Raw genomic sequence first — 27,707 nt, forward strand, 5'->3', positions numbered from 1 at the left:
TATGGTGTTAATTTCTATCTTTTACTTTTCCTTCACGGTTAGCGGCACGTCGAAAGCTGAAGAAGGAAAGTTTTTTGGTTCTTTCATAGTGGGCCTATGTTTTGGACTTTATTTGGGCCTTAATTGATGGTGAGTCATTTTGATTTTGACGTCATTAAAGATTCAATTTGATATAATTAAGAAAGCAATTAAGATTGTTTTTTGCCGAGTCGGACGGAATATAGATATTAGAACCGGAGACCACATTGGATTCATAATACTAATCCTTTTTGATCCGGAAGCAATTGAAGACCTGAAGAATCCAAAACATAAATTTTTGATTTTAATTTTCGCGACGAGGAACAGAGTTTAGAGCAATTGCATCGAAGAAGAGAAGAGTGGATTTCTGGATTTTGTTCAGTGACACAGTAGGAGCTATAAAAACAACAAAAGCCCTAGGGACATGATCAGATGCTACAAGTAGCTTGTAAATTAGAGAAGAGCAGTGAGCAAATATGATGAACACTTCTAATGGAATGATCTCTGCGCCTTCTTCTTCTTCTTCAGCTTCGGCGGCGAATCCTCACTCGCCGGGAATCAAGACGTATTTCAAGACCCCTGAAGGGAAGTACAAGCTCCACTACGAGAAGACGCATCCTTCTGGGCTCCTTCACTATACACATGGAAAAACCGTCACTCAGGTGAAAGCTTTTGATTACTTCTGGATGAATTTAGAGATTTCATTGCGTTTGGTTTGTGATTGCTTATGAATTGCTATGTGCTTTTGCAAAAAAAAATTTGGGAGACTTACGATTTCTGAATAAACTTTCAATTAGTGGAAAATTTGAATCCAGGATGCATAAGTCAGTGTTTCACTAGCATTGATGAGCAACTTGAATTTCGCAAGGTTTTGTGTAGGAATATCAAAAGGGCATTTGATCTGCGTGTTTTAAAAGTGGTTTCTGAGGATGGATTTGGGAAATTTCGGTGTCAGGTTACTCTAGCTCACCTCAAGGACAAACCTTCTCCATCGACACCAACTGGTACCTCGTCAAGTTTCAGTGCTACTAGCGGTTTCCGATCAGCAACAGCGAGGTTGTTGGGTGGTGGGAATGGTAACCGTGCGCTTAGTTTCGTTGGTGGCAATGGAGGGAACAAAAATGTGAGTACAGGTTCAAGAATTGGTGCTTCATTCACTGCTTCTAGTTCTAGTACCTCGGCGACTAATACGAATTTTGATGGGAAAGGAAGTTACTTAGTCTTTAATGTGGGTGATGCTATTTTTATATGCGACTTGAACTCACAAGACAAGGTATTTTACTCCTACCTCTTTCATTCTCTTAAGATTTGATTTGTTGTCCTGGTTTTGGTCATAGTTTAGAAAACTTCTTTCGTGTAGGATCCAGTAAAGTCTATACATATCAGCAATTCGAACCCTATGTGCCACGCGTTTGATCCTGATGCTAAGGATGGACATGATCTACTTATTGGGCTGAATTCTGGGGATGGTAATGTAGAAATTTTAGCTCAAGTTTGTTACTTCTGTTCTAGATGGAAATTCGTCTCGTTATTTACTGTTTTGGTGAATTATTGTAGTCTACACCGTATCACTAAGACAGCAGTTACAAGATGTCGGTAAGAAGCTTGTTAGTGCTCAGCATTATAACAAAGATGGTTCTGTAAATAACAGGCAAGATTTTTTATTTTTTTCTCCTTTCTCAGTGCTTCATTGTTCTAGTATTTGTTATTATTGTTTGAAATTTGTATCAATCTCGTTGGTTCACATTTGTTGGTGTATCGATCGCTAGTATTCTCACTGTTTTCTTCTTTGGTACTTCTATATTTATGCCAAATGAGTGAAATGCAACAAGCTGAAGTAGCTATCGTTCGTTTTTTGACATTTTACTGGATATATGCTCTTGGTAACTCTTGATTTAGTGAGTCATAAGATTTGTATTGTACAATAATAGGTGTAGTCTCAGAGGAGTATGTTTTTTCTCGGATTAAATTAAATATAACGGGAATCTGGCTGAAATTCCTTTACGAAAGAAAAAAACAAATATTTTTTTATCTGTCTTGTCCACTCTAAGAACCAGATAAACTTTGTTCCCTTTTAACAGCCGCTGTACTAGTATAGCTTGGGTGCCTGGAGGTGACGGATCCTTTGTTGTTGCTCATGCCGATGGAAATTTGTACGTGTATGAGAAGGCAAGCTCAGATATCGGGGAACAAAATTCTTGCATTTGACTTTTCATTTACCTAATGTCTAATTTCTGACCAGAATAAGTGTTATACTTGCAGAATAAAGAAGGTGCAACTGAATCTTCATTTTCTGCTATAAGAGATCCTACACAGTTTTCAGTTGACAAATCAAAATATAGCAAGGTACTTGAGTTTGGTAGTGGGTCCATTTGATGTTGCTTTCAAGGTTTATGTGTAGCTCTGGCAGAATGAGAATGCTCATTTCTTTTCTGTCTTTACGTGTATAAACATGCACGATTATTCACTCCCACAAATATTCCTGCAGAGTAACCCAGTAGCGAGATGGCATATTGGTCAAGGTTCAATAAACTCCATTGCATTTTCAAATGATGGAGCATACTTGGCAACTGTCGGAAGAGATGGTATGTTGGTTTTTTTTGTTATATCGCTGGTTCCAGTTCTTTCTCCATATGTTTCTTTCGGTTGAGCATTCGTCTTCTTTTTTACCATGTACAGGTTATCTTCGAATTTTTGATTTCTCAACCCAAAAGCTAGTGTGTGGTGGAAAAAGTTATTATGGTGCTCTATTGTGTTGTGCTTGGAGGTGAGTGGAACTATATCCTTTGATCTTCCTTATTGCATTTGAAGGAAAATAATTATCTGCGTCAATTTTTGTAAAATAAATTTTTGTTCACTCTAGTTCCTTTTAGCATGGAATTGTTATTCTATACTAACATTGTGATCGACCTGACAGTTTTGATGGAAAGTACCTTTTGACTGGAGGTGAAGATGACTTGGTTCAAGTCTGGAGTATGGAAGACCGAAAGGTTGTGGCATGGGGTGAGGGACACAATTCATGGGTAAGTATTATAAATTGGAGTATTAGTGAATTTTTTATGTAACAACAACACTCCTTGACTAATGTGATATGTTTTCTCTCAGGTTAGTGGAGTGGCGTTTGATTCATATTGGTCGTCACCAAATTTAGATGGGTCTGGCGAGAATGTTATGTATCGGTTTGGTTCCGTTGGTCAGGTAATCAGCTATGCTATTATCCATTCTTCCCGTTCTCTTTTCTATTTATGTGATGCCAACTAAACATTTGCCTCACCATTGAGGGTTTGCCTTGACCTTTTTTTATTGATTGAACAGTGGTAAATACGTCTCCTGCTACTATGATTATTGTGTAATTTAGCTTAAGAGTATATAAGACTGTAGAACGATTCTAGTGTAGGAGCGAGAAATAGCGAGGGAAATGAGATGTAATGTTTTTAGGGGGATTTCTTTTGACCGTATGGGGCGATAGCATTGTCCATATCTCATGTGATATTTGCCAGATTGCGGGAACAGATTTTATAGAAATGTGTTAGAAAGTGAGATTTTCCATTGTCTTGGCCTGTGAAAGTTGTGCTAATAACTTATACATTGTGGTCTTCTTAGTGTTTCTTCTGTGTTTCTGGCTCGCCTTCTGTGTTTTTATTCTCTCTGCTTTTGCGCGAACAGGACACACAACTACTGCTATGGGACCTAGAAATGGATGAGATTGTAGTTCCACTTCGTAGACCTCCAGGAGGATCACCCACTTACAGCACGGGGAGTCAATCTGCTCACTGGGACAACATCGTTCCAATGGGCACTCTTCAGCCAGCGCCGTGCATGCGCGACGTCCCAAAGCTCTCACCAGTCGTGGCTCAGCGTGTTCACAGCGAGCCCCTCTCGGGGTTGATCTTCACTCAAGAATCAGTCGTAACGGCTTGCAGAGAAGGCCATCTAAAGATCTGGACACGACCAGACACTCAATCCAGTAGCTCAGAAGCAAATCCAACCACAAGCAAACCTTCACTGACCAGCAAGGCCGGTGGTTCCAGTTAATTCAGTCACTGTTTGAAAATCATTTTGTTTCAGGTCTTGGTTTTGAAAGGAAGCCAATGTGAATGTTTTCTTTCTTCAAAGAAAAATATGGATCGAACTGAATCAATTCTTAACATTGATGGTTAATTGGGTTGGAGACAGAGCGTGCTCACGTTATGATATAAGAAACATTGGCCTAGGGCCACAAATTTTTGAGAAAAACTTAGGAACCTTTTATTTTACACATACATATTTGTCTTTGGTTTTTTTAATTTCTTTTTAGTAGGCTCTTCAAAAGAAAATCAGAACCGTTGGAATGTCAAGTGTCAACTTAGACAAAAGTAATCACTTTCATGCACGTTTAACCAGCGTTGTCCGACTAGAGTTGATTACTTTCAATTTTGTTATTATGCCTTAAGGCTAGCCTAAATTAGATAAACTTTATAACCCGAAGTGTTGAACCGTTGTAGATATATTTTTAGATCAACAGAAAATATTGATGATACTAAAAAATTAGAAAGAAGGCAAAAAACAATTTGATTTCATTGATTGTTTTTCCCCGAGTACACAAACATTCACATGAAAATATTACACCACAATGAAACCAGAAATTAGAAAAGAGAAAGAAAACAGAGCTTACTTTTAAACAAAAGTTGCCAATTTTGTACATGCATCATAACAATAAATAACAACCATTTTGTAATTGTTGTTATCATTGTTGTTAATTTTGTGGCTAAATTCAAACGTTGGCCGCACTTCTGAAGGATCCAAGGGATTTAGAACCTGAGGCCCTTAGAACGAACTGGTGATAAAATGCAGCAATAGCAGCTCCGATGAATGGTCCCACCCAGAAAATCCACTGTAAGTTAGAGCAAAATTATTCCGTTATTTTCTCATTGAACAATATAATTACTGTTTGATTAGTTTTGATTAAGACTAAGAGATAAAAACTTACGTGGTCGTCCCACGGCTTGGACTCGTTGAAGATAACAGCAGCTCCGAAACTCCTGGCCGGGTTAATTCCGGTTCCGGTTATCGGAATAGTGGCCAAGTGTACCATGAACACCGCAAACCCTATCGGAAGTGGCGCCAACACCTTTCATTTCATAATTCATGTTAATTCATTAGTATCAAACTATCTCAGGTTTACTGAAAGTATTTGGATAATAATAAAAAAATACTAACGGGAACGTGAGAGTCTCGAGCATTGCGTTTGGGATCAGTGGCGGAGAAGACAGTGTAGACGAGAACGAATGTTCCGATGATCTCTGCGGCGAGGCCAGTGCCTGTGTTGTATCCATCGGCGAGAGAGTTGGCTCCTCCACCGTAACGAACGTAGTAAGAGCTTTGAAAGGCCTTCACAAATCCAACTCCACAAATCGCACCCAAACACTGAGCCACCATGTAAAGAACCGCCCTAATCAGCGATACCTTCCGTGCCAAGAACAAGCCGAACGTCACCGCAGGGTTGATGTGGCCACCTTCATAAAGTTTTGGGGTCAATGTCAAATAAATGATAAACAAAAGGGCAACAACTTCTTAAAATATAACCCGGGTATAAACCGAACCGGTTCGGTATAGTTATACCTGAAATACCGGCGGTGCAGTAAACAAGGATGAAGATCATGCCACCGAAAGCCCAAGCGATGCCGAGGATTCCGACGCCGCCGCAGTCGACTCCGCCGGCGGCTGTGTCGGACTGAATCTTGTAGCCGATGACAGTCAAAACGGTGACGTATAAGAAAAGGAGAGTGGCTACGAACTCAGCAATAACCGCTCTGTATAAAGACCACTTGGTCAGCTCCTCCGCGTCGAAGAACGGAGTAGGCGGTGGATCTTCGTAGTCCCTCGCCGTGAATCCTTCTCCTTCCACGTCCTTCGCCATTTAATATGATTATTATTTAGAAAAAAATGGGTTTTTTATTTATGTTGTGTGATTGTTAAGAGAGGAAGCAAGGTTGTTTATATAGAGTGATTAGTTCTTAGTGAATTAATGCTCTTGTTAATTTTGCATACATGTTAATCATTGTAAGCTATACGTATTATATTATTTTAATTGATTATACATATATATTTATATTAAAATTGCGTTTTCCTTGGTAGGTTTATGCTTTTTTGTTGTTTATTTTTTTTTATTATTCTTCATGAATATAGAAATGTATTCCACGATTATGATTATTTTTTTAAAAATTAGCGTTCACTAATTAATTATCTAGCTAGCTGTCATGATATATAATCTTAACCAATCTAATCATAGCTTCATAATTGCATACGTAATACATTCCACATTTCTTTAAGCAGAACTTTCATATCCATTAGCATAGTACTGATTTTCATGATATACTTAACTATTCATATCTAATGTATTAATAAATGTATAGATATCTACATACATACGTTCGTATGTATATGTTAGTATTTGTCGTAGAAAAATGATTGTAATATTAATTGATGACTATCGTTCTAGTTGACGAAATTAGAAGTTATATTAAGTTTTCATTTTAGGGTTCACATGTTACAAATCTTTAGACTACATATAAACTTATTAAGGATTCGGATCATTTAAAAGAATGATTGTGGCGCTATTAAGAACAGCGACCTTTTAATTCTAAATTTATGTGGTAGATAATGGAGTTTTATGGTTAATTTAACTTAGCCTCGCCGCCCCATCACCTAAAAAGTAGCTTTCATTTGGACCGACCCTTTTATACTATATATGCTTCTATGTTTTATTTCTGTTGTCTTATGTCATGAGCCTTGTCCTCCCCCTAGAATAATATAGCCTGTCACTGTTTTACACATAAAAAATCATAGTATATTGTTATGAATCTTATCAATTTAGGCAGACTAGAAAGTTGGTTTTTATGAACATTCGGTTTTAAGTTGCCATAGCGTTGAAAATTTTGAGATAGCTTGATAAGATTGATTAGTGAAGGATCAAATTTCGGATTATGTCGATTCCACCATCTTTCCATTGCTACTCCAATCATTTATCTACAAGACTACAACACTCTCTAAAAGAAGTAAATTAGCCGCAGACAAATCATAAATTTGACCAAAACATTAGTTCAATATCGCATCATTATCATATATGATATACCACATTAGTTAATTCAATAGTTTCACTGTTTAACCGCATAAAACTCAATCTCAGTCCTATGTAAACCAAATATATATATATATATATATATATAAAAATTAGATTATATATATTTACTAATGTCGAAAAGAGTTATTAGTTCCAAAGGAAAGAAGGAAAAACGTATATATAAGTATTCAACAAAAAGAGCTTATCTAACCCTACCATTTACATTAACACAATTATTACATAGACAGGATAAAAATACGGCGTTTCACGGGTTCTGTTTCCACTAAGGTCGATTATTATGGACGTTGGGGTGGTGACGTGGAAGTGGGCCCGATGGACCTGAGAAACCGCACAATAGCTCCGACAAATGCATCGGCACCGTCCAAGCAGATTAAGTCCAACTCAGTACAGCCGTCGGTTCCACTCAACCACTCCTCCCATGCCACGTAGTGAAGACCCCACAAGTCGTCAACAATCATTTGCTCTCACTCTCTCTCTCTCTTCAACCTCAATTCCAATAGCAATTTTCTTACATATATATTCATAATTATTGAGAGAAAAATAAATAAAAATGAAGACAGACAAAAGGAATATGATGTAATGTGGTGTTCTTATGGCTAATGTTTTGCCACGTTACCGAAACCTTATCGTTTTAGTGAAGTCTCTCTGCTCTTATTGGATTATAGCTCCACGTCAGCATTTTGACTTTCTCTCTTCTCAGTTCTATATTTTTTCTTTTCTTTTCATCCTTCTGCTCCCTTTCTTTTGTAAAAGAATTGTCTAATCGATATTCAGTACGTGTGATATTCTCTTGTAGAAAAACTAGCAAATATTAAGATAAGCATTTTATGTACCAAATAAATCAATAATATTCTCTCATATCATGGCTCTTTGAGATAAGTAGAGAGATAACTACTGTATAGTGTAAGTGTCAAAGTCTTTTGAACACACTTACACACATTACACATATACATCTGCTGACAATGAATCCACAACTAACAAATAAAATTACATCGATCTACTAGTATATGTATACACTGTATACAGACTTATATAGTCGTAACTAATTGACGTTGTGTTCTATATATGACAAATTTTACACTAGTTGATCGTTTTCCGAATATATTTTTCGGGTTCCACAAATAAAGTATCTCAAATTACATGTTCATGCGCTAATTACAAAAATAACTCAACTATAATTTCATTAAAAAAAACTAAAAACAACTATAATTTTAAAAATTCACTGGTTTTAACATTAGTTTGGTTTGGTCGTGTAATCTATACATTCTGCAGCTTACACAAGTAAAGTTAAGTCTCAAATCACATTTCTATGCATGCGTCATTTCAAAAAATGACTCAAAAATAAGTTTGTTGTTTCTCTTTCAAAAGATTCGCGTACTCTGTATTTACCAGACTTAGCATGAAAAAGATGCAGGGATAATCCAGAATGTACTACTATACAAACGGCAGATAACAAACAAATCGTATGACACGATGGTGACAAATACTTTTTAATGGAATGTATGTATGAATAATATTAAAAACTCAAAAGTAGTTATACATGTGGTACAGCTAACAGATAAGGTGTATATGTAGAGATATGTATTCCGAATACAGTAGTACCTTATAATTATCAATAACTGTTGTTTCTCGTTGTCAAAACTATATATATATTTTTTTGTTTCTCTTGAGTCTTCACTGTGTGTTTGCTCACGTTTTATTGGTTTTTGGTAGTTTGTCAACGGTCAAATTTTCGAGTGATGCTAGCAACGCTAAATGACGTGACTTTTGGACGGTGATCCCTCAGTACCAATAATGGAGTTAATTTGGAAATGTTACAGTATGAGAAATATAACTAGTTTAGTGTTAAACTATATGTTTCATGAAAATATAAAAACAGTTAACAAGTTTTCCTTGGAAAATTCATTTACTAATACTATAGGGGTTATAGACTTGCAGTTATTTATATCCTTGACAAAAAAAAAATATGTTCCTTTGTAAAATGTCTTTTTTTATAAAAAAAAAATGTTGATAAAAAGACAATTTTGAAGTAAAATAAAAAGTGTCATATATACAGTAACACAAAACAAGAGCTCACTCTATATAAAGAATCCTTTATTCTTCTTCTTACAACCACAACAACCAGCACCAAAAGCAATTTCCAAGAAATTCCAGAAACATCCATTTCATAAATGGCTAAAGACGTGGAAGGAGCAGAGGGATTTCCGGCGAGGGACTACGAAGATCCACCGCCTACTCCGTTCTTCGACGCGGAGGAGCTGACCAAGTGGTCTTTATACAGAGCCGTCATCGCCGAGTTCGTAGCCACTCTCCTCTTCTTGTACGTCACCGTTTTGACTGTCATCGGCTACAAGATTCAGTCCGACACAACCGCCGGCGGAGTCGACTGCGGCGGCGTCGGAATCCTCGGCATCGCCTGGGCTTTCGGTGGCATGATCTTCATCCTTGTCTACTGCACCGCCGGTATCTCAGGTATAACTATACCGAACCGGTTCGGTTTATACCCGGGTTATATTTTTAAGAAGTTGTGACATTATTGTAAACTTGCCCTTTGGTTTATCATTTATCTGACATTGACCCCAAAACTTTATGAAGGTGGTCACATAAACCCTGCGGTGACGTTCGGCTTATTCTTGGCACGGAAGGTATCGCTGATTAGGGCGGTTCTTTACATGGTGGCTCAGTGTTTGGGTGCGATTTGTGGAGTTGGGTTTGTGAAGGCCTTTCAAAGCTCTTACTACGTTCGTTACGGTGGAGGAGCCAACTCTCTCGCCGAGGGATACAGCACAGGGACTGGACTCGCCGCAGAGATCATCGGCACATTCGTTCTCGTCTACACTGTCTTCTCCGCCACTGATCCAAAACGCAACGCTCGAGACTCCCACGTTCCCGTTAGTATACCCTTTATTATCCAATTACTTTCATTTATAAAATTAAGATGATATAAGTTTGATACTAATGAATCAATATAAATTATGTAATGAAAGGTGTTGGCGCCACTTCCGATTGGGTTTGCGGTGTTTATGGTTCACTTGGCCACTATTCCGATCACCGGAACCGGAATTAACCCGGCTAGGAGTTTCGGAGCTGCCGTTATCTATAACGAGTCCAAGCCATGGGATGACCACGTATGCTTCTATATCTCTTAATTTAATACTAATCTAACAATGATTATATTGTTTAATACTGTATATGGAGGAAAATAATGGAATGGTTTTGCTCTAATTTACAGTGGATATTCTGGGTGGGACCATTCATCGGAGCTGCCATTGCTGCATTTTATCATCAGTTCGTTCTAAGGGCCTCAGGTTCCAAGTCCCTCGGATCCTTCAGAAGTGCGGCCAACGTTTGAATTTAGCCTCACACACACAAAAACTGTGGCTGCTATTATGTAGAAATTGGGCACGTGATTATATAAACATGCCCTGTTTCCCCTTGTGTCTTTCGTTTTTTTCCTCTGCTTATATTTGTGTGAATTCCAATTATTGGGGAGTTTTAGTGTTTTACGCTTTCATCTTGGCAATGTCACTGAGTTTGGGTATTGAGAAAAAAATCGACCACTTTGCTTCGCTTATTGATCTCGTCTTCTTCCAAATAATATGTTGTTACGTTGATACATGGACTATAGAGACATCTTCAGGCGACAAATGGATCTCTTTCATCAAGAGATAGAAAACTAATCAATTAAAACATAATGCAGTAGCTCGAGTAAGAACTCTTGTACTAGTGATTACACCATTTGATGAACATAGGTTCTCTTACCACTAAGAGTTGCAACACCAAATTCAACTAACGCAGGTTGAGATCCCTAGGCCAAGTTCAACCATTTTCGTTTTAGTGCGCATCGATAAACAGCAAGCATAGCATAAAATTGGGATCCAATAAAAGCGGCAAAATAACAATCCAAAACTGACTCGTTCTTAATTTGAAACACAGAAGCTAAAACCTCAGAAATGAAAAACAAAAGTGAAAGAAACGAACACACCATTTCCATTTCCGTTTTCAATTCTCAGGAATTTCAACGTCGCCATCTTGGATCTCTTGTTGAATATCCTTCGGATCTTTCCCATCGACAGTGCATCCAACGGAGACGCAAGTCCCCAGAATCTCTCTCACAGTGCCGCTAAGTTCCTTAGCAATAGATCTAGGCCTCATGATCCTCGCGATCTCAATCACATCGTCGAACGAAATGTTACCATTGTGCTTAATATTCTTCACCTTCTTCCTGTCTCTCTCCGGCTCCTTCAACGCCTTGATCACAAGTGCGGCGGCTGATGGAACCACCGTCACTTTAGCCTGACGATTCTGCACCGTGAGCTTGACGGTGACTCGCAATCCTTTCCATTCCTTGGCGGTCTCCTTCGCGATGTCTTCTCCGATCTTCTTTGGAGCGAGACCGAGTGGACCGATCTTCGGAGCTAGAGAACTCGCGGCTCCGACTTCTCCTCCGGTTACACGGACGTACACATCGACGATCTGGCTCGGGTCCAACTTCGGCGGCATGGCTGTCTCTGGTTAACCGGATTTCTAAAGGATTCTTCTGCGTTTTTCTCGGTTGCGATCGAGTCCCGAGACGAGGAGGCGCTTGAGGGTAAAGCTCGAAGGTTTTTGAAGAAGGTAGAAGATATGATGTCGAAATTAGGGCTTACGAAATAAGAATGACAAATTTACCCTTGTGTATACTCGGGCCTTATCATCTATATGGGCTTCATTCCGAAACTGAACAAAATTACATCATCGGTTTTATTACGGTTAAGTTTAATAGTCACCGGTTTGGTAGAACCGTTTTACTGCTCAATCGGGAAACAAATCGTCGTCTCTTTGCTCGGAGTCGGACAAAGGCTTTCCTCGGGGCAAGCTCGTCGATGTTGCCTCTGATCAGGGAAGGAGGAAGAATGGCGGGAGGATCTGAGAGAAAGACGATACTGGTGGGTCTGGTTCTAGCTCTTGTTCTTGGAGTCGCTGTTTACTTAAGGCTCTGGACAATCGATTATACTCTATCTTCTGACGACACAGAACGCTTAAGGTTTTTCCCCTCTTATCTCTATAATCGAAAACGATTCTGTTCCCTACTTGGAGTAGTTTTAACCACTGTAATTTCTGGGTTTTGTGGATGTTTTCTCCAAGTATTGGGTTTTTGTAATATGATGAGGGGTCGTCAGTTTCCATAGCTGTGGATTTCAAGTTTCAGACTTTAGTTTTGAATGTGCCTTGACTTGGCCTTTCATATCTCAGATGCATTTTTCTAACCAGGGTTTATGGTTAGTGTAGTAGTGGTGGTTATCTAATCATTTTTCAAGTAAATGCTTATGGTTTGAGATTTACTTTGATGTAGGAGACAGTTTGATTTGGCGAATAGAGAGGCAATGGATGAATCCGCAGAATGGCGGAGAATGTTTGACAATGAAGCAGAGAAAGCTTCTAAATGTAACACAGAACTGGCACTGGTATTTTCTAAGCTCCTCCTTGTGCAAAGGTTTCTTTTTTGCCTTAAAGATGTATTAGAATGCACTAGTTTTGGTTGTCTTGGTGGTGAAATCTCATCTGCTTCTGAAAAGTACAGCCGTGTGTGCTCTACTGAGATTGTATTCGCGGCTTGTGCATTCTTTGGTTTCGTAAATGGTTATTTTGTTGGCTCTATGACTGTTAATAATGGTCGTAGCTTTTATATCATGGAAAGTTGATACAGAAAGTTTAATTTACCCGTTGGTCAAGAAGCATCAGTGCAAAACACTGCCTTTCTTTGTTTCGGTTGATTTTGGAGCATTGCTTGTTCATGTACAGATGAAAGAGTTATCTGGGAATGGAGACACCTTTACCTTCAATCAAAAGCTAGAGTCAGTACATAAGGTGACATTTCCAATCAGAAATTCAAATCTACAATCCTTATAATATTGGATGCTTGTTGGCTCATTAATTATTTGTCTCTTGGGTAGGAAAACGCGGCGTTGCTTATTCAGATAGAGACATTAAAACAAGAACTTGAAGCTTCACGGTTGAAGTGCCGTTCAAGAGAGGCACCCCGTTAGATTAATCTTCGTGACTGCTGCGTCAGCGTTTGATTTGGTTTTCGCTCAAGAAACTCTTGAATATTCCATTCTGATTGTATTATATATAACAGTTGTCATATACAATTTATGGGCTCTTTCTTAGAACAGGCACCAGCAATACCTATTATATATACAACACAATGTTCATCACCTTGTATTAGTGAGATAATCAATTCTAGAATTGAGTTCTCCATATCACTGAAATCATGTTGTTTTCCGAGTATTGGATCGGGATATGTTATCTCCCTTGCATCCTTAAGTCTGTATTGTGACTCTTAGTAATCATCAGTTTTAAATATGATTTCGTTATTATAATTCATGTTTCAGCTAGTTGCATAGTTTACCAAATTACTAAGGTGAAAATGACCGTTTTATAATGTTTTCATTATAACGAATTGGTCAAAACTTCACTCCATCACACCCATCAATTTCCTTACTTTCTTTTTCAAAAGGAGATGCCAAAATATACAAATAAAAAATAGCTGGGTTACTCATTGATTTCGTAATCTATAAGGCTGTATCTAACTGTCCTGTGGTTTACTCAACGATCGGGCTCCTAAAACTATGGAGAAGTTTAAAAATTTGCACATTTTTCTAACTCAAAACGAAGAAAACACTCAAAATTAACCAACAATCTGCATATTTATACATATAACTTGGAATCAAGAATAAGTTACGTTTCAACATCATCTATTTACCACCCGTAACCAACCACTTCCTTCTCTTTCTAATTTACTTTGCCTTAAGATTCCACATGAATCACTATTTTTTGTTGATATTATTGGCCGCATGACTGATGGGAAAGCAACATCAAGAAAGTCAGGCCAAAAACGCAAACTGTTCTCTAATAGTGTGATTTTCCGATGTAATATATGTTCCAAAACATTGGCTAAATCAAGCAAAAATTATACAGTGGCTAAGGACCAGAAATTGAGGATAAAGGAAGGAGACATAGAAGGTCATTGTTGTGGCTGTCTCAAACCTTATCCTCAGTGAGGGTTAGTCAACTCTCATTTGATAAGGTAAGAACAAAACTACATTTTTTGTTTTGTTTTTCTTTTGTCTTTAATAATTCAAAATCATGTAAATTGTATTTCTAACATTGAATTTTATGCCAATATCATGCAGGGATATTTCAACACCGAGTATTCAGCTAAAACACTGGTCATAATTGACCTTGAAAATGTGGGAATACCAAAAGGTGTCAATCCAAGCAACCTTGGTCGAGCACTACACAGGCTTTGTGACAGTTTAGCCATTCGAGGGTCTAGGAATAATATATATAGTAAATTGTTTATTGTTTAAATTCTAAAATCAGGCAATAACTCAAAAAAACAGATATCTCTATTTCATTGAATCTCTTTACACCAGGCCCCAGATATGATAACTATTCTTAAACTCTTATCAGTCAAAACTTTTATAAATTAATTTGTTTAATTTACTTTTTTTTTTTTAATGTTCGAACATGCAGGCTGCAAATAGAAGAATTAAGTGGGAGCTAAAGTTTTGGACCATTAGTCACCCGCCTCCAGCAAACATTTTGGTGGCTACGGGTGACAAAGATTTCGAGCAGGAAATCAAAAGCTGCATAGATAACCAATATGCCGTCTGTCTCTTAAATATCCCGGGTTCAACTGCACAATGTTTGCAGGATCTTCCAGTACCATATCTTATTTGGAGCCCTCTAATATTTACGTAGTCATGTTTACGTTTTGAACAAAAGGTGAGATGCCATTGAAACCCTAGGCATAGCTTTCAAACCTCTCCATCATCGTGTCTTTGTAGATAACCTTTGAACCAAGAAATTCAGTTCGTTTGCATTCATAATCACAAATGATTATTTCCTCCATGAGCTAAGATGAAAAAGTTGTGGCTAAAAAAAAATTGTGGCTAAAACATGTTTTGTGTTGATGAATTACCAGCAGCAACAGCTAGATAGCAAGAAATTTCGTAAGTAAATGAATTAGCTTAAATTGAATTCCATCTTTCAAAACAATAAACTAAAGATACTATAGATTGACAGCAACGCTGGTCCGAAGCATAGGCAAGCGAAGCCATATCAGATTATATTAAAGAAAGACACAAATAAAAAATTGAAGAACTAATGACAACTTTTTCATTTAGTGTAGAGTATCCAATAGTGAGTTAAGAGAGACGTTGACTTGTACTTACATGCTAATTTGTTTGTTAAAAATGTCATAAAGGAATACCAAGCGCCACATTTCTTGTTCTATTTTTGTCATTCATCAACTTTTATTCGTCGACCATGTCAATATTAATTCTTAAGAAGTAATAATCAAGTTTCATCACAGAAAACTGTCTTAGTGTATTATAGTCACAACTTATAAAAAAAAAACATTGATTTCTGTAGCTAAGACTAAACAATTATAGTAAAACATATTTGATCACATACAGTATGTTGAAGGAAAGATCCGTTGTCGTTTCACCGTCGTTGCTATTTTGAATATTTGGCTAGCTCTTCAAAATCGGTCACACATACCCCAAACTCTAGACTACATGATATAATCGTGCGATAAATAGGGGGAAACAAATATCTATCAAAATAAAACTTCCAATTTAAACTCAAATCAAGCTGATTAGTTATATTACCTATTTACAAATTGAACTAACCACACGTCTGAACATCTTAAAGGTAGAAACTGAGATTGGTGAAAGAGGATCGTTACTCATAAGCATCTAGAAAAAACTAAATATACTTTTGGATGTAAAGAAATATGTGGAAAAATCATCTTCATAATGAATATTGAAGATAAGTGAATCGGGTACAAAGCATTATGTGTGCAAGTGAATGGGTTGGACGGTAAAGTCGAGAGTCGAGAGTATTACAGCCGCCACTGGTCACAATAAGTAAGAAAGTGGAATTGATTATATTAGTGGTTTGCAAATGCGCGTGCGATTACACAAGTGCCTTAAAGGTCAAACTTAATGGCTTTCAATTATTCATACACCAAGGAATCTTAGAAGAAAAACAAACTTTGCTACCAAGTTAAGTAAACTATGAGGGTATTTTTAAAATGCCTAGCCAAATTGACAAAAAATGTTGTAATTGCAAAAAAAAAATTATCATATCAATTTAAACAGATGTAATATTAATGTAAAGTATTTTCTTAAAAACCTTGCATTCATATTGTTTTAAATTTTCTTAAGTAATACTACACTCCTTTAACTAAAAAAAAAATATTACACTCTTTTTATAAGAAAACCAAGAGTAGCAGTGTTTTAATAATTGCATTATAAAATGTTGGTACTACATCGTATTGTAATATGTAATGATACATATTCAAACATTTAAGTTAATATGACGAAACCAAAAAATTAATGTTTTATAACACCAAATAAAATGAGACATCTTTCGCTTTCTAAAAACACTAAAAGTATATACAAAAAAAGAACTATATACGTACGAGTATTTTTTCAGTTGGTCTTCTTCTAAGATTTTGATTTCTTGTAGTTTTTTTTTGTTGCACATTCACAACATATGCAAACAAATAGACCTCTGAAATAGTAGCAACGGATCTCAAGCTCCTTAGATAGGCATGGATCTTAAACTCTCAACAACGTCCACCAAAAAGCAACTCTTAGTGCCACATTATATGCATACAAAACGAATTCACCAAATGTGTTGTGGCGTGTGTTAAAAAAATAAAAGCGATAAAGTGCTAGACGGATGAGCGGCTGATGGTGATATAGAACATTTAACATGACAAAGGCATATCAAATGCCGACCGAAATGACGTAAAACTGCTAAAATACATTGAACAATCTCTATAGAACTTGGTCCAATGATCCGAGTACCAGCCATATGATCCATATCTAGGTATCTTTATAAAAAAACAACGCATTTTCTTACATTTAAAGACATCAATCCTAATCAAACTCATATAAGCGATCTAATACACTCTCACTCAAACTACTTAATCTCTAAGTATAATACTCTCCGACCATAGATCTGTCATACTTCGGCTCCTTGCGAAGCTGCTTAAAACATCTTTTACAGACTTCTGATAACATTCAAATTTATTCATTAAATAACCATCAAACGGTACCCCGACTCACAAAATAAAGCTTAATTAATGAATTTGAGACTCGAGAGTACAATAAAATAATTACAGTAAAACATCTATAAATTAATAATATTGGGACCATGAAATTTTATTAATTTATCGTGATATTAATTTATAGAGATAATTTGGTTTTCGCCTATAATTTTCTTAAAAAAATTTCGAATAATGTTTTATTTAAGAATTTAAGCGAATATCTTATTAAAAATTATAATTAATAAACATAACTATAATAACAAAATAGTTTTTAACAGCATATTAATTTGTCTATTAAAAATATACATGTTTAAAAGTTCAATATTTATAAGAAACCATAGGCATTATCAAAAAGATGAAATTGAAGACAATACTACAATAAATTTGTAAACATTTACATGTAAGAAAATCAATTATCACATGGAATTTTTTTTTCAAAAATTTGAATGTATACCGAAAAACAACAATAAAATGCAGAGATATAATAAGTAAAAAGATGAACACCAATGAAATTTCAACTTTAAGTAAAAAAAAATACATTAATCATATTTTAGTACTCCCTACGTTTCACAAAGAGTGTCGTTTTAAGGTTTTATTTTTGTTTCACAAAGAGTGTCGTTTTATATTTTCAATGCAAAATTTTAAACAATATTTCAGTTTTAACCATATTAATTTAATGTATTTATTAGATAAAAACAAGTTATTTAATGTATTAATAAGAGATAAAATTGTACTTTTAATAATTTTCTTAATATGTGTGAAAAATGTCAGAATGACACTCTTTATGAAACGGAGGGAGTATATATATTTACATAAATTTATACAATTATTAATTTATGTTTTTGTTGGGACCATATATTTACATAGGGATTTCAAAAAAAGTTATTATCTTATTATCTTATCGAATTTGATAGAATTTTACATTGGCCTGACTTGGGACCACCAAAATTTATTATTTTATAGTGATTATTAATTTATAGAGTATTAATTTATAGAGGTTTTACTGTACTCTTTTTCAAAAGAATCTACACGATTTGTGCTTAACAATCTTCTAAATACAGCACATAAATATTTCAATTATTAATTGCTACATTTATATTAGAAAAACTGTACTGTAGACTCTCGAACTTATATCCGGGCTTCAGTTTCAGAGAGCTTGAATGATCTTCCTTTACTATATGTTATATTTGGAGAAATATTTTCCAATTGGAGTAGAAAAACAAATATGTACGAAAAAGTTTAGGAATATTATTGATTTGGAAAGAGTGTATTTTTATTTCTGGAATCAGTATGAAATGAAACAACACTGAAAACTTATTTGCTGAATTTTGTTTTTTTACCCTTAACGATGATTTGCTATAATAACCTACAAAATATTAGAAATAGCAAAAATGAAAATGACCGTTTTACTAAATTTCAAAATTTGCTGCACTTTGATGTAAAAAAGTTTTTGATTGAATAAATTTTACATTCAATTCAAAAAAAAAAAAATGACCGTTTACAATGCTTTCGTTATACGAATTGGTCAAAACGCCATTCCATCACATTCCTCAATTTCCTTGCTTTCTTTTTGGAAAGCAGATGCCAAAACTGAAAAATAAGAACAGCTGAGTTACTGATTGATTTCGTTATCTATGACTACTTTACATCTAACTTTCATGTTGGTTACTCAATGATCGGACTCCTGAAACTATGGAGAAGTTTAACTTGCAAATTTTCTCAACGCAAAACGAAAAACACACAAAATTAGCAAATCATATAATCTGTATATTCATGCATATAACTTGAAATCTAGAATAAATTAGGTTTCAACATCATCTATTCACCCAAAACCCAACCACTCCCAATCTCTTCCTAGTTTACTTAGCCTCAAGATTCCACATGAATCACCTTTTTTATATATATTATTAACTCTAATTCCTGAATTGGCTCTACAAGCACATGAACGTAGTAGACCCAGGAGAACAAATATCATCTCAAAATCCTATAAACAAATGAACAAGAAGGACAAAACATTGTGTTCACAACAATTAGATAAGCAAAAACCTCAAACGGTGAAGAATTACTATCAAAGGTAGGTTATCAAGAGGCGACCAAAAGCCCTAACATTTCGAGAATCTAAAATTCAAACAGTTTCAATGGTCCATTCTCTTTAAATATTTGACAAAATGAGTGAAGCCCATTTGGCTTTTGAAAATTGTTCCAACGATTAATTTGATGTTCCAATTTGATGCGTTTACCTCGAACGTTATTTTTTTTCTGTCAACCACTTCATTACTGTACACAAAAACGTTTTTGTCGCATTATTAATCAATGCATTATTAATCAATGCATTATTAATCAATTGAAGACCAATGAAAACTACTATCCACTTAATATGTACGACCGCCATATGTAAAATCATGGTAAACGAGAATGAACATAAGAAGAAGATGTTGATAAAAATGTTAGTTAACTTGAAATGAAAAAAAACGAGACTAGATAGAAAATAAGCATAAGTAACACAACAATTCCCACTAGAAGTAGAACAAACCATAAACCATATGAAATGTGCTTTAGATAAGAACAACCACCCCATGAGCCTTGTACTCTTCTTCTTCTTCACCGTCTAGTTCACAGTTAGGGGTCCCTTCAGCTTCTTCTCCTTCTTGCACTTTTCCTTCATTGTTTCTGCATCAACCAAAGTCAGCAAATCCAAAAATCATGCTATCTACTACACATCTGTGGGTTAAGTTGAACTCAATTGAAAATTCCGGAAAAAAAAAAATCAGGAATCTCGAAAACTTGCCTTTGATGGACTCTCCACCACGGTAATCTCTAGAGGCTCATACGGAAGATTGAGCTTGTCCCACTCCTACTTGACAACCAAATGCAAATTAAGCGGAAAGCAGAGAGAGGTATCTTCTTTGAAAGGGAACCTTTTTGACAATGACATAATAAAGGTAAGTTGTGAAAAGGGTATTCTAGTTGAACGCAACTGTAAATTCCAAAAAATGAGAAATCTCAACTTGAGAGATATCAAAAACTTGCCTTTGATCGACCCCATACAAAGTTTTCAGGGAAAGTACGATCCACTCTCTTCTTACTAGCCCATAAGTCCCACTCCTGCTTGACAACAACCAAATGCACGTCAGGGCATTTTTCTTTGAAAGGGTAATATTGTGGTAAAAAGACATTAAATGAAAAATGTTTTGAGAACAATATTTAGAAGCTAGCAGAGAGAGAGAGGCTTACCCAATATCCATGTGTTCCACTCTTGAGATGCGTGCTGAAATCTTCAAAGCTTTTGCCAGCAAAATCGCATACTCTGCACCATAAGGGAGATTCAAGTGTACTTGTCCTGAAGAACAAGCCTTGTTGTCTGGTGTTTATTATCCGCAGACCCTGAATCCATATCATCATCTGTAGGAAAAAAATAAAAACAAAATTAGTTCAGAAACAGCTTTGTTTTTGCTGGAACGAGAGATCACACAGTGAGAGAGAGAGAGAGAGAGGACAAAACAAACACCTGCAGACAGTAAGCTTTTCCAGAGCCACTCTTTATGAACATTATTCAGAAATCTTTTCCAGTGCGAGATTCGAAATCGTTGATGATATGCCAGAAGAAATCTGCATCCGTCATCTCCTAGTTCTTTAATATCCTCAGCTAACAGGTCCATGTCATTACGACCACCAAATATGAGCATTAAACTAGTCTGAGATGGATTCCACTTTCTTCGACAGGTCCACTCATACAACGCTATTAAAGTTTCTGTTTCAGTAAAAGGAAAGCAACGTTGAACCTAAAACCCTAATTATAAAAAAAATCCATTTGTGCTTGTACTGAAAAAGAGAAAGAAAGAAGATTAACGAGGGGCATGTATAAAAGCGATTCCACTGGAAGAAAGCTTTCGCAGCACGTCTTCATTAGGGCTCTTATTTAGGTCACCAACGACAGTGATGGTGACAGGATCATAGTAGCCTGGTTTCTTCAACGCCGTTTCTATTCTCCGACCGACCAGACACGGATCAAAACTGTAACATCCCGATTTTCGGGTAGTCGGAAAGGCTTATAAGAATTGATTTGGCTATCTATGTCAACAAAGTGCACTTATCTTTTCCAGTCAAGTGTGCTGAGAGAACTCCAAAGTTAAGCGTGCTGATGCCTGAGTAGTCTCAGGATGGGTGAGCTACCGGGAAGTACTCTGCGGTACCGTGCGAGTGAGGACAAAGCACGGGAAAAGATCATGTGGTAATTGCAAGGACAGTAGACAAGTCTTACGAGCCTTCCGGACTAACGACTCCCGACCGTCGGACAGTGGTGAACCAACGGACAGCTGTTGATGTGTCACCACACAAACGTTCTTCCCAGCATCGCCATGTTGCGCATCATCATTGACACGGTAAAATCAGAATCGATAACCTCTTTTACTGTCAAAACTGAAACCCCAGAGAGAACTGAAGGAAACAAGCGACGGGAGGATAAGAGAGGAACTAGGTTTCGGTGATGTCTTCGGGGGCATATATAAATGTTGACATATAATTTCGGCTAGTTTATAAGTCAAAACGAAAAACACACAAAATTAGCAAATCATATAATCTGCATGTTCATGCTTATAACTTGAAATCTAGAATAAGTTAGGTTTCAGCATCATATTCACCCAAACTCAACCATGACTTAAGGGAAAGTGACATCATAAGTCGGGCCAATAACGCAAAATGTTTTCTAATACTGTGGTTTTCTGATTTAATATCTGTTCCAAAACATTGGCTAAATCGAACAATGATTACACTCCACCCTTTATTTACATTATACTTGGCAGATAGATTTCTCCCAACTTTTACTCTAAATCTTGTGTCCCGTTTATAGCGTGGCTAAGGACCAGAAGTTGAGAATAAAGGAAGGAGACACAGCAAACCAGCTGATGAAGGCCATCGCTGTGGCTGTCTCGAACCTTGTGCAGTGGTTGACGTTACATTTATCAAGATCGTTGATGAGTACGGTTATGCCAGCAGACGCAGACGCAGCTGCAAACGTAAGTGTCGATGTGATCTGCAACAATGTTGAGATGTAAAGACAGTCACTTTGATGCCTCTTAATAACCAATTAAAACATAGCGAGTGGTGTGTGCAAATCTTGATGCTTGCTGGTATTCAAACTTAGAAACTGATGACCCCGATTTAATAGAGACAATAGCGAAATTTTCAGATATCGAAAAGAGATAGAGGGAGGTTGATTTTGGTCCTTACTCCATCTCCAACTGTGAAACATTGAACAACAAAGTGATTCCGAAGGCTTCTTCTCACCAGAAGAGCATAAGCATCGATTACAAAAAGAGACAAGCTCCACATGCTTTGCAGGCCAACCGCAAGAACCAAGCAACTGTCACAAATGAGAATTTTAATATCATGTCTTGTCAGATTCTTATTGTCTTAAACCAAATTGCTCAACTACATCCAATTCCTGAATTCGCTCTACAAGCACATGAACTCAGTAGACCCATGAGAACAAAAATCATCTCAAAAATCCTATAAACAAATGAACAAGAAAGGACAAAATCTCGACTTCAAAACAATTAGATGAGCAAAAAAAAAAACTTAATTTCACATTAACCGGTGAGGATTTACTCCAAATCATCAACAGTTATCAAGAAATGAACAAAATCCCTAACATTTCGAGAATCTAAAATCAGACTGTTGGGGTGGGTCTAGAGTTTCGATTACCAGAATGCGGTGGCGGAGCGGAAATCGGAGGTGGTGACCATGACGGAGACGGAGATGAGAGCGGGGACGAACTGAGAGAGGCGGAGGATGAGACCGCCGGTGGTTCCGGGCATGCCCTGAACATCCTTCATCCTCACTGGTGGTCTATCGTTAGCTCCGCCAGTTGGAGTCACCGGAATCACATCCACCGGATGAATCGCCGGTCGGCTCACGTTCATCATATGCTAACGCAAAATTCAAACAGTTAAAACCAAAAACTGCGAATTTGGCTGCGTCTGTCTGAATATTGATTGACTTGCCAAATTAAAATATCCTCTCTTTTTTTTTAAAAAAAAATATAATTAATGTGATGTGTTTTGATTCCTTAACTTTTAAATTACTATTGCTCACAAACAAAAAGATGCTTTAATGTTAAAATCACATCCATTAACCGACGTTAAAAGTTAGTATAAAACAATATAAAAAAGACTTTAACATCCACAAAAACAGAGTAAAAAGACTTTAACATCCACAAAAACAGAGTATTAATATCGGTTGATTGATTTTCTAACTTCTGTTTGAGTACATATGTATGATATAATTTTTGAGTTTATTTTGATCCAGTGTATATTTTTTAAATTAGTATGAAATGTAAATCGCTAGGAAAAAACACTCAAAATTATTTGCTATATTTTGTTTTTTTCCCTCTTATAAACGTCTTGTTTTTTAAATGTCTTGTTTTTCCTGTTAAATGTCTTGTTTTTCCTGTGTTTTTTTTGTTGTTGTTGTTGTTATTAGGAGACAATCTCTGGTATTGAGTATTGACTATGCAAAATCTTGGATATATTTCTAAATATTTGTTTTTGTATTGATTTTCTACGAGAAGATATGAGATGAACACAAAGATGTGAAATTTTTTTTGGTTACATAGACGATCAGTTGGGGCTCTTACAGAATTAAAATAATTGAGTTTGCAGTTAAAAATACAGTACTAATAATTTACACAAAATAATTTCCTCCGCAGTGGAAATTTTTACTTTACCCAACTAATCAAATCTAATTCCTTCCTTTTTCTTAGTAAGATAAATCGTGAAAATATCCGACATTTCCATATCTAAATATAAAATATAGTTATATAGATATATTAGATCTTGATCTTGATCATTCTCCAATCCGTTCCATCTCCCAACAAAGCTTAACACTTTCATGGCAAGGTGCATATTCCTGCACAACAACAACAACAACAATGACAATGTATAAGATTGTGAAGAAATTTAGAAACATTCCATTTTTTCTTGAATTTACCTCTAGCTTCTTCACGAGCTCTTTCGCAGTAGGAGCAGAAACGATGATCTTACGAGCAGTCGTACTGATGAATCCTTCTTCAACGGCTTTGTCGATGAATGAGAGCAGAGAGTTGTAGTATCCATCAACATTGAGCAGACCCACCTGCAGAAAATTTGTTTAGATGATTTTGGTGCTTGAATTTTCCAATAAAATTCGAAACTTTGAAGATATGAGTGTTTTTTACCGGCTTCTCATGTATTCCAAGCTGAGCCCAAGTTATGACCTCAAGCAATTCTTCAAGTGTTCCATAACCACCTGCAAATTTTACATAAAACTTTAGATTTGATTTGTTAAAAAATAGAGAGAGGAGATTAATCAGTTAATGGTCAAGTCAACAAGTGAGTCATGCACAAGACAAAACCAAATAATAGATTCTTCTTCATCTCTGTTACAGTTTGTACATCGGTACGTATGAATATGATTACAAAAGTAGGATCTTTGAAAGAACTTGACTTTCCATTAATGATTTCAGATTCAGTGTGGGCAAAGATATGCTATTTGTGGGACTGTTTCAGGTTTTGTCTCTTAACTTGAAATGGGTAAGAAGAAAACTTTGGTCACGGTATGACTACACAAGCTATGTAGAGAGTACCCCCTAAGTTAAAAGCAGAGCAATAAACAGAGTAAAGAGAAGAGAAAATAAAAGGTCTAATTTTTAGTGCCAGATGTTGATGGGTCAAGGCCTTTATCTTAGACTCTGGTGACTTTTATTATTTTACATTTTCCATACAAAAAAAAATAAAACCTTTCACAGTTGCTTTCACATCTGCAGCTTGACCAAGAAATCATGTTCTTACCAAATTCGTTTCTTCTCTCTTTTGCAAAATCAGTTTTATTTTATTTTCTTTTATTTTCATGAACAAATAATCATCCTTTTACATTTTGATTTCCCTTACAATTTTCTAAGAAGCTAAAAAAAGGCCTAAGCTGGTGTTCCTGAGGTTCCTTATGTCACTAGAGTTTGACCAGTTTTACTTATTGCTTTGTTTGAAAGAAAAGCAAAATTTTGAGGTTTATAAATAATTTATTATTTTTTATAAAAAAGGAAATAAAATGATGATAATTTGGGTGGAGGGGGTTTAAAAACAAAACCTGGTAAGGCAATAAAAGCATCAGAGTGCTTAGCCATCTCAGCTTTCCTTTGGTGCATATCTGCAACTGCTCTTACTTCTCCTACTGTTTCACCAGTCAACTGCCAAAACACAAAGAGCATCCATCCACCAATTTTTTAAATAAAAGGAAGTAATAATTAAAAGTAGTTAAAGGGAAAAAGCAGCTTTGGACTCTTCTACAGGCAAAAGCAATGATGGCAATGCAAGTAATCGTAAATATTTGGCTGTTTTTGAAATTTCTTACATACTCCATTTTATTTTTCACAGAGCCCTAATCTAGTTAACCACTTTTTCATCATTTTCTTCAAATACCCTTTTGTTTAAAATAAAAGAAAAATAGAAGATATTTTTATTTTATTTTAGGATACCTAAAGGGAAGAAGAGGAGGCAGAAAAGAGAAATTACTCATAATCATGACTTAAGAAAAGGTAATTATAAATAGGGAGAAGAGTAAAACCGAAGCAAAGACTGTTGAAGATTAAATATGGTTTGAATGGGGATTTAGAGAAGTAATAACAAATAACAATGTTTATTTAGTTTTAAAAAACATGAAAAGTTCATACCTCTCTAGGCATGAGGGTCTTGGGAATAATTCTGTAGAGTGACAACAAGATGACAAAAAGAGGTTTAATTAGAAGTAATCAACAACATAGCCCAACAATGGTGTTCCATCACAAACTCGGGAGATAGTTTTCTTTTGTATGATCTTAACAATAACGATCACAAATTTGTTAAGAAAAGAGATTAATGAAATTTTAAGGGCTGTGGCTGATAAAAAAGTTACCCAATAACATGACGACCACCATCATGAACAGCTTGTGAAACCAAACCCATCAGTCCTATGCTCCCACCTCCATAGACTAGATCAATATTCCTTGAAACCTGCGACCAAAAAAAAACAGAGTTTCACATGAAGCCTAAATTTGGTAATAAGTGGAAGACAGAAAAATCGAAGCTTTGAGATTAAAACCCGTATAACAGAGCAGCAAGCACAATATTCCAAAGTTTAAATCATTTGGCACGTTTCAAAGAAGAATGAAAAAATGCTCTGCATTTGCAAAATTATACAGACACATATCTTGTGAACATAAATTTATCAAAACCCACAAAAAATTACAAATTTGTAGAACATGATGAAAGCAAAGAAGCACATCATCTTAAGTCTTAACCCAAAATCCACCACAAGAATCAAAGACATGAATACGTTGAAAGTCATATATGTATTACCAGTTCGTTGCCGAGATCAACAGCAGCATCTTGGTAACTACTCTTCTTGCCCTGGCTGCTTCCACAGAAGACGCAGATTCTTCTGAACTTTGACTTTTGCATCATCGTTTCAGCTTTGATCTCCATTGATTCTGATCTCCAACTTCTAAAAGGTAAAGGTTTCTTTGAGCACAAGAAGCTAATTTCTATACGAGTGTCAAAGAAACCTACTTGAAATCTCCAAACTCTTTTTTTTCTCCTGGTGTTGTATTGTATCTTCACCACTAATGTTCCTGGCTCAAGGATTGTTGTTATATAGTGCGTCGTCTCGTCATGCTCGTCATTGATCTAATTTAATTTTTTAATTACTTACTTTTTTTGGGTTTTTTTGGAACGACGACACTAGTCAGTTAATATAATACTACAAAATTTTGAGAAAAGCGATTAGTAAAACTTAGAAACACTTTTGAAATGTTTTACTAGAAAGAAAAAAAAAGATATGGTGTTTTAAAAAATCAAATGACTTTTTGGTAAAAAAATTTTAACCTAAAGAAAAAAATTATTTTCTAGAAATATCAAAACATAATGTTATACCTACATTTATACGAACTAATACATATTTTATGGGAAATAAAGAAATAAAGCATATGGAATTTTAAAAAAATATTCCTTTATGGGGGTATTTTCCCTACAAAAAAATGGATTTGTTAATATTGAGGTCTTCACACGTGAGAGATTAAAGCACGCGCGTCGTTCACCACCCGCACATACAGCTCATGTTGGCACGCGTGACCAAGTTCTTCCTTGTGTTAATTTTCCTCTTAAATATCGTTATTATTTTGGTCCCAAAAAAAATATATCGTTATTATTTTCCTCGTACCAGAAACTTTTGTTATGATCATCAAGGTAAACCTTCGTTATGGACCTTATGGTTGGACAAACTCGTGTACTGCTGAGACAGAGAGAAAGATACATAGACTTACGAACACCTGACTATTTTGGAAGAAGAAAAAAAGATTATGTATTAAGTATTTAAGTGATACATTATTTTTTAACTGTATTGCGTCAAAATTTCTTAAGGGAAAAATTATTTGTATGTTGTGTTTGCTTA

The 27,707-nt window shown here is 35.8% G+C and overlaps 8 protein-coding genes across 8 annotated transcripts; 3 read left to right on the forward strand and 5 right to left on the reverse strand.

Moving 5' to 3' along the window:
• The first annotated feature begins 227 nt into the window (after positions 1-227).
• LOC18026800 (dystrophia myotonica WD repeat-containing protein) lies at positions 228-4,241 on the forward strand. The gene is made up of 11 exons (XM_006410832.2): positions 228-680; positions 974-1,291; positions 1,379-1,487; positions 1,576-1,669; positions 2,100-2,187; positions 2,281-2,364; positions 2,507-2,603; positions 2,698-2,785; positions 2,936-3,041; positions 3,124-3,216; positions 3,685-4,241. Exons 1-11 carry the CDS (start codon positions 495-497, stop codon positions 4,051-4,053), a joined length of 1,632 nt encoding a protein of 543 aa, XP_006410895.1. The 5' UTR covers positions 228-494; the 3' UTR covers positions 4,054-4,241.
• Positions 4,242-4,557: 316 nt separating this feature from the next.
• On the reverse strand, positions 4,558-5,974 carry LOC18026801 (aquaporin PIP2-2). Its single transcript, XM_006410833.2, has 4 exons — positions 5,620-5,974; positions 5,218-5,513; positions 4,988-5,128; positions 4,558-4,891 (listed from the first exon to the last, which is right to left on the reverse strand). The coding sequence occupies exons 1-4, from the start codon at positions 5,915-5,917 to the stop codon at positions 4,772-4,774; spliced, it is 855 nt and encodes a 284-aa protein (XP_006410896.1). The 5' UTR covers positions 5,918-5,974; the 3' UTR covers positions 4,558-4,771.
• A 3,247-nt stretch (positions 5,975-9,221) lies between these two features.
• On the forward strand, positions 9,222-10,715 carry LOC18026802 (aquaporin PIP2-2). Its single transcript, XM_006410834.2, has 4 exons — positions 9,222-9,613; positions 9,737-10,032; positions 10,129-10,269; positions 10,374-10,715. Exons 1-4 carry the CDS (start codon positions 9,313-9,315, stop codon positions 10,491-10,493), a joined length of 858 nt encoding a protein of 285 aa, XP_006410897.1. The 5' UTR covers positions 9,222-9,312; the 3' UTR covers positions 10,494-10,715.
• Positions 10,716-11,002: 287 nt separating this feature from the next.
• Positions 11,003-11,759, reverse strand: LOC18026803 (60S ribosomal protein L12-1). The gene has a single exon (XM_006410835.2). It carries the CDS (start codon positions 11,642-11,644, stop codon positions 11,144-11,146), a length of 501 nt encoding a protein of 166 aa, XP_006410898.1. The 5' UTR covers positions 11,645-11,759; the 3' UTR covers positions 11,003-11,143.
• Positions 11,760-11,878: 119 nt separating this feature from the next.
• LOC18026804 lies at positions 11,879-13,379 on the forward strand. Its single transcript, XM_006410836.2, has 4 exons — positions 11,879-12,167; positions 12,477-12,588; positions 12,926-12,991; positions 13,078-13,379. The coding sequence occupies exons 1-4, from the start codon at positions 12,007-12,009 to the stop codon at positions 13,168-13,170; spliced, it is 432 nt and encodes a 143-aa protein (XP_006410899.1). The 5' UTR covers positions 11,879-12,006; the 3' UTR covers positions 13,171-13,379.
• A 6,425-nt stretch (positions 13,380-19,804) lies between these two features.
• LOC112081602 lies at positions 19,805-20,853 on the reverse strand. Its single transcript, XM_024148383.1, has 5 exons — positions 20,758-20,853; positions 20,484-20,651; positions 20,280-20,354; positions 20,168-20,226; positions 19,805-19,919 (listed from the first exon to the last, which is right to left on the reverse strand). The coding sequence occupies exons 1-5, from the start codon at positions 20,797-20,799 to the stop codon at positions 19,805-19,807; spliced, it is 459 nt and encodes a 152-aa protein (XP_024004151.1). The 5' UTR covers positions 20,800-20,853.
• A 1,041-nt stretch (positions 20,854-21,894) lies between these two features.
• LOC18026805 (CASP-like protein 5A1) lies at positions 21,895-23,257 on the reverse strand. The gene is made up of 3 exons (XM_006410837.2): positions 22,953-23,257; positions 22,479-22,611; positions 21,895-22,281 (listed from the first exon to the last, which is right to left on the reverse strand). Exons 1-3 carry the CDS (start codon positions 23,171-23,173, stop codon positions 22,093-22,095), a joined length of 543 nt encoding a protein of 180 aa, XP_006410900.1. The 5' UTR covers positions 23,174-23,257; the 3' UTR covers positions 21,895-22,092.
• Positions 23,258-23,916: 659 nt separating this feature from the next.
• LOC18026806 (cytokinin riboside 5'-monophosphate phosphoribohydrolase LOG3) lies at positions 23,917-26,876 on the reverse strand. Its single transcript, XM_006410838.2, has 7 exons — positions 26,618-26,876; positions 26,175-26,272; positions 25,954-25,984; positions 25,371-25,470; positions 24,463-24,533; positions 24,237-24,380; positions 23,917-24,155 (listed from the first exon to the last, which is right to left on the reverse strand). Exons 1-7 carry the CDS (start codon positions 26,741-26,743, stop codon positions 24,093-24,095), a joined length of 633 nt encoding a protein of 210 aa, XP_006410901.1. The 5' UTR covers positions 26,744-26,876; the 3' UTR covers positions 23,917-24,092.
• Between the last annotated feature and the right edge of the window lie 831 nt (positions 26,877-27,707).

Source organism: Eutrema salsugineum, unplaced genomic scaffold, assembly GCF_000478725.1.
Source record: "Eutrema salsugineum unplaced genomic scaffold, Eutsalg1_0 scaffold_10, whole genome shotgun sequence".
Lineage (NCBI taxonomy): Eukaryota > Viridiplantae > Streptophyta > Magnoliopsida > Brassicales > Brassicaceae > Eutrema > Eutrema salsugineum.